The sequence below is a fragment of the Alosa sapidissima genome, chromosome 12 (assembly GCF_018492685.1).
Source record: "Alosa sapidissima isolate fAloSap1 chromosome 12, fAloSap1.pri, whole genome shotgun sequence".
NCBI classification, from domain to species: domain Eukaryota; kingdom Metazoa; phylum Chordata; class Actinopteri; order Clupeiformes; family Clupeidae; genus Alosa; species Alosa sapidissima.
In genome coordinates, this window is record NC_055968.1 from 24,875,626 (window position 1) to 24,886,490 (window position 10,865).

A 10,865-nucleotide genomic window follows, 5' to 3' on the forward strand; every position below is an offset into this window, starting at 1 on the left:
GTTGTTGATTAAAAAGGAAGGTCACTGATCATACCACTCACTACTAACACCACAGCCTTCATCTCACTGGAAACTTGCTTCCAACTACAATATGAACATATATTTCAGGATGTGGTGCATCTTTGGGAACAATCACTTTCAATTGAATGTGCATCAGTATTTGTTTATTGTGTGAGACCACGTTAACCACATTCTTTTGAAAAAAGATAGCAGAACTTATGGTACTACTGTTATTAAAGATAAACAATCAACAAACAAGCAAACAAATCAATTAATCTTGTCCAAATAAATGCCTATGATTTTATATTCTTCTTAGTCAACTTTAGCATGGGTTCAAAAACTTACGAGCCTAACTGTACATTCGGGTTAATGAGGATTTACATCACTAAGCACATTTATCAAGTTCAAAAACAAAGTTAGCTGTAGAAAAGCTTATTTTTACAATGACATTTACAAGATGCAGTAATATGCCACACATACACATGCCATAAATATAACATTATTGAAGTGTTGATGGGCAGCCATGGCCATTTTCTAGACCATTAAAAACACACAATGTGCTGCTGCCCTCTGCTGGCTACTGAAATGTGTTGGAATGAAAATGGAATTTGCTTAATTAGGATCAGGTCATCTTAGTCTTTAAATACATACACATACAGATAGGCTATGCTAAAAAAAAAGACTTCCATCAGAGTCATGAGCAAGCAAGTGCTAGTCTATTGAGTGGGGGGATTGAGTTTTACTTAACACCAGGGTTTCCATGGGTCTTAAAAAGTTTATTATAATAAACTTATTGGAATTCCATTAAGTAATTATTATCAATTATAGTCCTTAACGTTTGACATGCATTAAAGTGCCAAAGTGCAGTGTCTTTTACTCAGTACAGACACATCACAAACTAGATCAACATGCAAAGATAACTGATGTAAATGGGACAACCTGTATTTATTCTTTTTGCCTAAATCTGGGACTCCTAATTTCTGGTAAGGGCATGAAGTTTGTCTTCAATTTCATTCATAATGGTACCAAAACTGAACTTGTTGAAAGCCTTGCAGAAACCCTGGACACTCTTTGATATCAGTTCACTGCACCACTTCCTTCGTTCCAATTCTGTGCTGTGAAAGTGTAGAAGTTTCTAATGTTACAGGAAAAATTAACATTTGCACTAATAAGTAAAGCCTGTGGACTACAGTGATGTCACATTGAAAGTTCAATTCTGCACCAATATTTGCCTTGGGTTCTAATTAGACTATTATTTCTTAATTTTCTTGTCTACAAAGTGGAAGTTGTTAGCATCGATTGGTGCTGAATGATTCTTAACTGCTCTTTTGAAGGTCATCCATTATATGGATGGAAAAGAGGAAGCACAACTAACACAGCTCTGCAGTTATTTATAGTGCTTATTACACAGGTTTTTACTTATTGAACGTTTTCCTTTTAAGACTAGTTTATGCAATACTCATATTTATTCTGATAATATACATCTGCTAAACAAATAAATGTGGTATTTTCTGTGATCTAACAGTAGCATGTAATCCCAGCTTGTTGGTCAGATTACTTACTACGTAGTTTTGTCTGAGTATTTTCTTTTTCTTCAGCTTATACGGAGTGAAAGAACACTTTGGTAAATAAGCTACTTCACTTTCGTAAGACCCAACCGTGTTGCTCTTGGTGATCGCAAGCCAAGTATTTAGGGGCTCTGAAAGAACACTGGAGTTCCACCGCTGGGTTCCGAAACACCTGCAACTTGTGCCAAATTCTTTCACTTTCAACTGATGTCCTTTTATTGGCAAATATACAATACGGACAACACATTTGTTGGTTTCTGAATTTATTAAAATGCATCCATAACACAAGTGACACACACAATCCATAATGCGGACAACAGGGTTCTCGCCCATTCCTGAGTGCCTCACCTGACTTTCACATCACACTTGTCACCCCAGAACACAAAAGAAAAATAAGACTATTGGAATGAAAGTTCACCAAAAAACAAAAATAAATACAATTAAAGGAAAACAGCAATATTAAAAACTCAAGTAGACATTCGTGTTTGTGAGGCTCTCTTAAGAGAAAGACAAAATTTATTTTTAAAAAAAGGGTCATCTGAAATTTACAAAGCCTGCGTACGCAATGTACAAGCTGCCAAGCAACACGATACTCAAAGAAATTACGGAAGTGAACAATTAATATCGACGACCAAAAGCTCCTCCTTGCATCCCACTGCCTTGCATCATCTGATTTGGCCGATTTAAGGCTCCAGAGATCGACTGCGACGTTCCTGTTTGCATATATCCACCACGACTATAGAGAAAAAAATATATATACAGATTAAGACAAAGGAGAAAATCATTTTAAGGAGAAATTTTTAGGAAGAAAAATAAGACTAAGAAAACAAAAGCACTAACAATAAGACAAAGAGACTTCGAAAAATTAAAGAATCTAACAAAAATGAGTGTTCCTTACCTGGCCATTCCTCCTCTGCCTATATGAGTCTGACCAGGTACGCCCCGGTCTCCACCTAAACCACACCAGGGAAGTCATTGGAAAAACATTGGTCATGCAATCCATAGATTTCTCACAATTGTAGGGAAAAATATCGTTTGAGAAGGTCTGCACAGATCCGCAAACACCTACTACTGATTTTACATCACTCTGCCCCTTGGCATTGCCGATGTCAATAGTTTATTATTGCTTTTATTTGAATGCTTCAATTCAGTTCAGTAAATATGCAATTTCCATTCATATTAAGAGTGAGATGGTACAACATGAGACTTTGACAAAGATTTTTGAAGAATGCAGGTTTCTCACAACAGATATTATTTTTTTATCGAACACCCCTACAAGAGAGACTATTTCAGAGTAGCTTAAATCTAATGATCAAACCCATGGAGTCAAGAGGCTAGAGATCTCCTTAGGCATAAAATTACCCAGCACCCTCTAAAGTGAAATTCTTGGCAGCTTTGGAGGCTGTACTTAAGATCGTTCTACTAATTAAAGACTTTCTTTAACACAGCATTCTAATTAGTTAATTCAGCGTTACTTAAAACTTGGGGATCAAATACAGGAGGATACATAACCAGAAAACATTACTAGACATATTTACCCACTTATGCAGTTTTCGTCTGAATACCTGTTTTTGGCTCACCTTGCCAGGCTCTGTCGCCGTCCATTTTGCGTCCAGCCTCCCAATCTCGGCCATCTCTGGAGGTACGAGACAAGAACAACAAGACAACATTAACTATCATAATACTGCATTTCGTCTCAGTACTTGTACTCTGCACAATGACAATAAAGTTGAATCTAATAATACATTTGTAGTCACTTAGATCTTCATGAGAAATTAATAGCAGAATAATTATTAAGCAGGCCATCCATATACGACTAAAACAGTTATACTGATGCCGTCTCAATGTCACAATAAGCTACTGCTGCAAAGAAAAGGTAAACGCTATAATCTATCAGTAATCGAAAGTCCGCAATCTTTCAATACCACAATGAATGTCAGGGATATAATGCTGGTATGCAAGAAGTGTTCACCTTGGGTTTATACCACCACCACGCTTCTCATATCCACCACCCCACGACTCACGGGAGTCTCTGGTATGTCGGTCACGATCTGAGAAGTGCTGTAGATAAGAGCAGTCACACAGTCATTCATTTTCCTATTAATTTCGCAAACAAGTAAATAGAGAAAGACATTTAGTAAACAGCTAGTGCTTCATACCTGTCCTTCTCTGTCGCCTACTATGTTTCGGGTACTGTCCCTCCTAAAGAGAAAAACATACCACCATTAATAAAAGGCAACCAGGGCACTTAGTACTGAGGAGAAAGTGTGAAGGCTTCAAATTCCAGAGCTGCGCAAGCTATTAATTTCTCATACCTGTCCATGACCACGTCATCCTGGTAGCGCCCGCCACGTTCCCTGTGGTCGAAGTCCTGATAACGATCCTGTCTGTTGAAATCTGAGCGTCCGTATCGATCGTCCATGGCCATTCGTTTTTCAGGCCATTCGTCTTTCCTGGAAGGAACCCTAATTAGAGCAACAACGGCAATGAATATGTGACCCACCACCATGCAATACAGTACACAATATAGAGGCTCAAATAGAGAGCCAAGGTCATTTGTTGTTTCATGTGGTTTGTGGAATGCCAATTGGTTTGAAACAAGGGATCATATCATCATAAATGAGAAATTGCAATTTAATGGAGTGTGTTCCAGAAGTCAGTCATTTCGAGTTCCAAGTTGGAATTTTTTACTGCCAACCCCTGAAATTCAAATTGGATGAATCTCACCAACCCCAACCTCAAAATGCAACATAGTATCAACAATGCTCCAAGTAATCCTCTGATCACGTTTAATTCACATAAACGCGATTGTCCAACCTTGATCAGTCGAAAATGTTTGCATGCATGGCATGGCAATACCTCTTAATTAATGCATTGCCATCAACTGGTCAAAAACTAGTATCTCAAACAATGGTTGTTTCTATGACTTTTAAACTGGAACACTCAACTTGGTGTGACATTACTCCCAACTCCACATTCTGAATTCAGAGGTAAATAGAACTCAGCATATAAAATACTGTAGGTTTAGCTGGCAAAACTCATTCCATTGATTTAACTGGAAGTGGTAAACGTTCTACACAGCGATGGCAACATCATGCAGACTACAGTATCCCAACAAACCACTGTGAGTCAATGATAAAACTACTCAACCTCTGTCCCATAATAAGCAGACAACAAATCTGCCATCCACATCGCTGCCACAAGGCGGGTGCTTACCTGCCGTCCATGTCGTAGTGGCGTTTGAGGGGTCGGCGGTCCTGCTCGAAGCGCAGCTGCTCCTGCTGCCTGCGGAGCTCCTCGCGCTCGCGGTGGATGCGCTCCTGTTCGCGCCGCCGCTCGTACTCCACGCGAAGCCGCTCCCGTTCCAGGAACTCCCGCTCCATGCGGTCAGCGTCCAGCCGCTGCTTCTCCACCTCCAGCCAGTTGCGCTTCCGCAACAGTCGCTCACGCTCCTCCCGCTCCCGGAACAGCCGGATGCGCTCACGCTCCGCTCGGCTGTCGGTGGGACGTTCACGATCACTGGGAGAGGGGGGGATCAGCCAAGATTATTATCTTAATAATTACCCATAATTATGACCCAATTAAACATCCTCTCAATAGCAGAAATGGCAGAAAAAAAGCCACAGACCAGTGATTGGCAATTATATTTAATCATCAAAATTAAATCTCTAAAGACTGAGGACATACTACTCCCTTGAGCACTATTCCCCTTTAAGCCCCAAGTTAAAAGCTATCTGCCTGTTATCAAAGAGAGAGATGTTTGTTGTACCCAGAATGCCTGCGTCTCTCCACCTCCCGAATCTCCCTCTCGCGCTGCCTCTGCCGTTCCCGCTCGCGCTGCTCTTTGATCTGGTCAAAGGACAGGATGTCTTTCCGGTCCTTGCTGGAGGACTTGCGGTCGCGGCTCTTAGTGCTCTGAAAGAGAAGGCCACATTTCATGACGACTGTCTTCTAATGCAGACCTGGCCCACGGTAGGATAGTTTGACTCCGCGTAAAGGACACATACCCTCTCTTTGCTCTTGGTTTTCACGCTGATGACGGGCTCTCCTTTGGATTTGTCCATAACCACTGTCCTCTCATCCCGTCCTGGAAAATAAATCAATAAAAATCAGGAGGAAAACCCCCCCCCAAAATGTATCACATAATCGCAAAGTTGTGAACTATTAAAGTATACACCAAAGACCAGAAAAACTACATGTAACCTTAAGGTGCTTCCACATGTCTGTCTATGTTTTTCTTTTGAGTATGAGTGCAATGTCAAGATTTGACAGAGAGAGAACCACAGTGTACAACAGAATAAAACTAACCTTTTCCGTCTTTGCCTTCCTCCGACTCCTCGGTCTTCTCATCCTTATTGTCAGTCCTTCAGAGGCAACAGAAAAAATATGAGAAAAGAAAAAACACAAAACAGACACAAAACAAAAACAATGGAAGAGAACTCACTTTTCAGACTTGGAATCTGTGGAATGACGACGGTCGCTCCCAGATTTCTTGGCCTCGCTTTTCTCTGCTGGTTTCTTACCGGCAGGCTCATTCTTGGCCTGCAAGAGACATTAGGCATCATTGACAGACAAACAATATCAAAATGAGCTTTTAAATACTTTTTCATAGCGTTTCTTGGGAAAAAACAAACAAACAAAAAAAAAAAACAGATTGCTCACAGTGACATTCCCATTTTGTGGATATTTTGCCCAACAGCGATATAACTTTAATTCCTCTTAATTTCAATTTCAACTCTGAAATATGAATCATCTGCAGCAGGACATCCCAATGATCAGGTGGCCTTCTTAAAGCACTGCAAATGTAGGCAGATTCACTCACCCTCTCCACCGAGATCATTCTCCCGTGCAACTCGGTCCTGTGTAGGTGGCTGATGCACTTGGTGGCCTCGTCTGTGGAGCTCATGGTGACGAAGCCATAGCAGCGGGCGCCTGGGCTTTTGGCATTGGTTACCACTTTAGCACCAACGACCTGGTGAGAGATTAACCACAATGAGAAAAGAAGAAATAAGATTGCATTGTTTTGACTTGTCTATATCCTGCTATGGTTAAAAATATAAGCAACCAGTTTACCCATGCATGGATTAGACCAAGTCCTAATCTATGAGTACATTTCAATTAAAGTCTACCGTTGATAAAAGCTTTTTTACTAGGCTTCACCCGTGTATGGTACATGGGCCAAATCTTTCCGTTAAGTCTTTTACCAAGGATAGCATAGAAGTTTGAGGGGTCTTTTATTCCATACACTGACTTAATCCCAACAAAATGATTAAAATGACAACCTTTAGCCAGTAGATTGGCCCATGTTTAACATTGGAGTTCAAGGCTAATGCTCAAACAAAATGAACAGGTTGAAGATTAACTGAGAACCATGGTTAATTTTGCAGTGATCAATTTATACATACACAGACGTCAACCAACCTTGCCGTATTTGCTGAACAAGTTCTTCAGATCTGTTGCTCTTGTGGTAGACGATAGGCCGCTAACCCACAGATTTCTTCCACTACCTGCTGGGGCTAACCACACACGCACAGCATGATTGGAGTGAAATTAATACTTCATGCTGTAACAGAAGTTATAGAAAAAACTGGGGTGAGGTAGACATACTGACAATTAAGATATAAAAGAGGACAAAAAGGCAAACCTTTTTCATCCTTAGACTCAGGCTTGCTAGTTTTTTCATCATCAGAACTAAAGACAGAAAAACACACTTGATGAATAGGAGGTAAGTCTAACACAGCGTTTCAACCTGGCAAATCATACCCACCTTTTGCAGACAATGACGTCAACAATGTTGTAGTTTTACTGTTACTTGTGGGATTTAACAATGATGGACAGGCAAATTGATTTTTAAAAGCCTCCAAACAGGCTTGGGGCAGTCAAGGAAATTTGCAATGCATTACTTAACGAAGGGGGTGTAGGGTAGGGTAGAGGGAGGGGGTGACAACAAAAATGAGAGCTTGAGACGGAATGCACAGGCCACTACATCTCCCAAGAGCACCAAAAAACGTGTTAACAAAAGGAACCAATGTAACAGACATAGCCATTTTGTTTTTTTCTAGTAGACATAAAACAACAAACCTCTTTTTCTGATCATCACCCTCAACAGAAGAGGACTCTTTCAGTGCCGTAGCCTCTGCAGCAGACTCTTCTGTCTTCGCGTTCTCATTCTTGCTCTCGGCTTTACAGCCCGTTTCTGAATCAACAGTGCCCTCAATGTCATTTGAGCCTTTCTCAACAGCACTAGCCTGAGTGCTTTCAGTTTCTGTTTGAGCGTCCATGTCTTCTTCGTGGATGACATGATCGTTCTCGCCTTGTGATTCGGCCTTGTTAGACTCGGCCACGTCCTGTTCGAGATCGCGAGACGCCGTGGACATTTCTCGCTCCGTATCGACGGCCTCATCGGCCGAGGTACCGAGGTCGCACGCATTGTCTTCCTCAGGAACGTTGTTCTGACTGTTCTCGACGGAAGCTTGCTCCTCTTCAGATGGGCGCTCTTCTTTAAGGGGCTCTGACTTACAAGACCCGGCTACTTTCTCATTTTCTACGGATTTAACAGGAATAGAATGGTACAGAGTTTAATTACTTCTGAAACACAGCAATGGTTAACGTGGAACTGGCAAGGCTGGAAAACGTAGTGACCCTGGACTCTGATATCAATATGCAATGAATTTCACACCTTATGAAGAGACTGGAAACACCAAAGGAACAGCATAATCAACTAAATTTCTGACAAGGTCGCCCTAAGCAGTTCACCTGGTCCAAGAAAGAGATTGCAGAAAAGCCACAAGACAGCAGCATGTAGAACGAGTGGAGTCCATCTTCATTTTGTTTCAAACTTCATGAGAGTCCATGATGCGATGAAACTTTGCAATGTCTTTTCACATGAAGGTCTTTTCTGTCTTTCCATGATGTATAAAACCAAGGAGTCCTTTAGCATCGTTTTGAATGCATAAACAGAGTCCGAATAAGGATTTGACAATCTTTTTTCCATTGTACATTTCGCTTGATGGACGTCCACATCTTCTTGTCTTCTCAAGGGAACCTAGAAACACTGCACTTCACCTGCAACAACCGGCTGACCTCTCCAAGTTACTCACTAGACCACCAATTGCTGGCCATGTGCATGACCTTCAGAAATGAGTGTCTCAACCAGACACCAAAATATGCCAATCATACTAACAAGTCAGACCGTATCATTTTTGCTTGTCCATCCGGTCATGCTCAAAACCAGCAATTAACTTTGGATTTCCAGTCTCTTTCTTTAGAAGTCCTAGATGATAATACTATGTTCAGGGAGCTGCTGAACTTAGAACTTATGGCAAGCAGGAAAAGCCTGCAATGAAACATATCCAAAACCTTGAAAACAGTACCTATCTCTTCTTGAATGCCTTCCTGCTCCTCGTCTTGCTCCTATGAAAAAGAATGACAGATGAATGGGGGACGACAAGCACTAATGATACTTCTCGCAATACAACACCATAACTAAATTCAGGAGTTGGAGAAATAAATACTTGCCTGTTTGAAAGACTTAACATCATCATCTTCAGCAATATCCTCCTCCTTGAGCTCCATCTCCTTTGAGGGCATAAAGTGCACAGTTGTATTATGATGACTCAAAACAGGAGACACGAAATGGCTGAGGCTAAAACAACTGACGGTCAATACTTCAACACACCTCGTCATTTTCGTTTGTTGGTGCAAGGATTTCATCGTCTTCATGGTCTTCCTCTTCATTGCCATTTTCTTCATTCATGTCACAATCCTGGTCGCCTGCTGTAATGCCATTGTCTATGTCTGCCTCATCCAGTACATTCATGTCCCTAAGGTCCATTTCCTGTAGACTGTCCATATTCCCATCAGTGTCATCCTGAAAAGAATAAAAGTCCTTCTCTTACAAATAAGATACATCCTTAGTTATAATCATAGCATCAGCTTCTATCAACATTTTATCGAAGTCACACCTGCCCATCTCCTGAATCCTCTTCTAAACCACATTCTTCCGGTTCATCGTTCTCCTGTGTTTTACCTGCAGAAAACCCCAATGCAAGACGTCAATTCACCATCACCATCATCTATTTACACCAACCAGTTTTGTTTTCCTCCAACGTTACCTTTTGGCGTCCTTTTTGGCGTTTTCTTTTGCGTCCCTTCAAGTGGGACGACAAACTCATCCGGATTTCCACCCTCCTCTTCAATAGCCTAATGCATGTGCAGAGAGAATGTAGCGATAATATAATGTAAAGTGTGTTTTGAGCTTGAATACCTTGACAAACAAATTTTAACTGACAATGTGGACATTTCCTAATGGGCTGACAATAATCCATATTCCCGCCCTCATATTCAATATTGGCTGAGATTGAGAACACACTGTAATCTGTGTTTCGACACTAGCTAGCGCTATACCGTTAACGTTAGGGAAATGGCTGCACGCTGTTGTTACATAATGTTATGGAATACTGTTTTGACTCCTGAAGTGCTAAAATGCATCTTCCATGGGCACGCTGTAAAGCTTATCATTATACACCACGTCGATTTCTGAAAATTACCACCTTAACGGTATGCAGCACTGCATAAATTAAACATCGATTCTCGCTAGCTAGCCAGCTAGCGTTACCCTATAAACCCAACATGTGCTAGCTGGTTTGCTAACGAGACGACTTGTTGACTTTGTAAGATAGCTTACAAGCAGCATTTACTCGCCTCCACACTTCAATTTGTCTACAGCCACATGAGTAAGATGGTGATTTCGTCTTCACAGTTTCTGTTCGCTTAAATCAGTTCAGACATTACCTTTTTCAGTCGTTCAGATAGCACGCTCTTGTTGCCGCTAACGTCCAGGTTTCGCCTTTTCAGCTCTGCCTTCAAGTCAATAACTCTGAGCTCGGAGAGCTTGCGAATGCCGGTGCCCTCCTGAATCTCGCCGACCGCTGACTCCACTGTCGCAGAATTTTCAGACATGATTGAAAATTACTCTGACAGCAAAGTGTAGACTACTATTCACGCCACTTCTAGTCAAACTAGAACACGAAACCAGACGGTGAGCTCTAAAATGGCGTTCGAACACACTTGCAAATACGCAGACTGTGCTAAATACGCATGCGTTAACTAAGAATCGGCGCAGACTTCAAACTTCAGGCATGACAAATGCTCAACACCGCCATCCTCAGGTCACTTGACCTACCACAGTAAAATCCATGGGCCCTGACCAAAAAGGAAAAAAAAACACTGTTGGTGACTGTTAGTGACGGCAACAGTCAAGGTCTAGTTGTGATTTTTATAATTCTCCATGTGTGA

At 41.4% G+C, this 10,865-nt stretch overlaps 1 protein-coding gene across 8 annotated transcripts; it reads right to left on the reverse strand.

The window, feature by feature from the left end:
- Positions 1-1,814: 1,814 nt before the first annotated feature.
- safb (scaffold attachment factor B) lies at positions 1,815-10,654 on the reverse strand. 8 transcript variants are annotated; one of them, XM_042056848.1, is made up of 21 exons: positions 10,362-10,654; positions 9,683-9,770; positions 9,533-9,597; positions 9,247-9,438; positions 9,087-9,146; positions 8,942-8,981; positions 7,650-8,112; positions 7,213-7,259; positions 6,990-7,084; positions 6,391-6,540; positions 6,013-6,110; positions 5,877-5,932; positions 5,576-5,655; positions 5,338-5,483; positions 4,785-5,087; positions 3,884-4,033; positions 3,728-3,770; positions 3,541-3,629; positions 3,134-3,204; positions 2,467-2,521; positions 1,815-2,304 (listed from the first exon to the last, which is right to left on the reverse strand). In XM_042056848.1, exons 1-21 carry the CDS (start codon positions 10,527-10,529, stop codon positions 2,187-2,189), a joined length of 2,577 nt encoding a protein of 858 aa, XP_041912782.1. In that variant the 5' UTR covers positions 10,530-10,654; the 3' UTR covers positions 1,815-2,186. The 8 variants fall into 8 exon arrangements, 7 of the variants coding, with proteins under 7 accessions (XP_041912782.1, XP_041912779.1, XP_041912783.1 ...); XM_042056845.1 differs by having other exon boundaries at positions 6,990-7,075; positions 9,247-9,456; XM_042056849.1 differs by having other exon boundaries at positions 3,149-3,204; positions 3,884-4,021; positions 9,247-9,456.
- Positions 10,655-10,865: the final 211 nt, after the last annotated feature.

Coding starts and splice junctions, on each gene's coding strand:
- safb (XM_042056844.1), bottom strand. CDS start 10,529: ATGTCTGAAAATTCTGCGACAGTGGAGTCAGCGGTCGGCGAGATTCAG. Junction 9,598..9,682: donor GCCAAAAAGGACGCCAAAAG/GTAACGTTGGAG, acceptor GGTTTTCTGCAG/GTAAAACACAGGAGAACGAT. Junction 5,933..6,012: donor ACAGATTCCAAGTCTGAAAA/GTGAGTTCTCTT, acceptor TTGCCTCTGAAG/GACTGACAATAAGGATGAGA.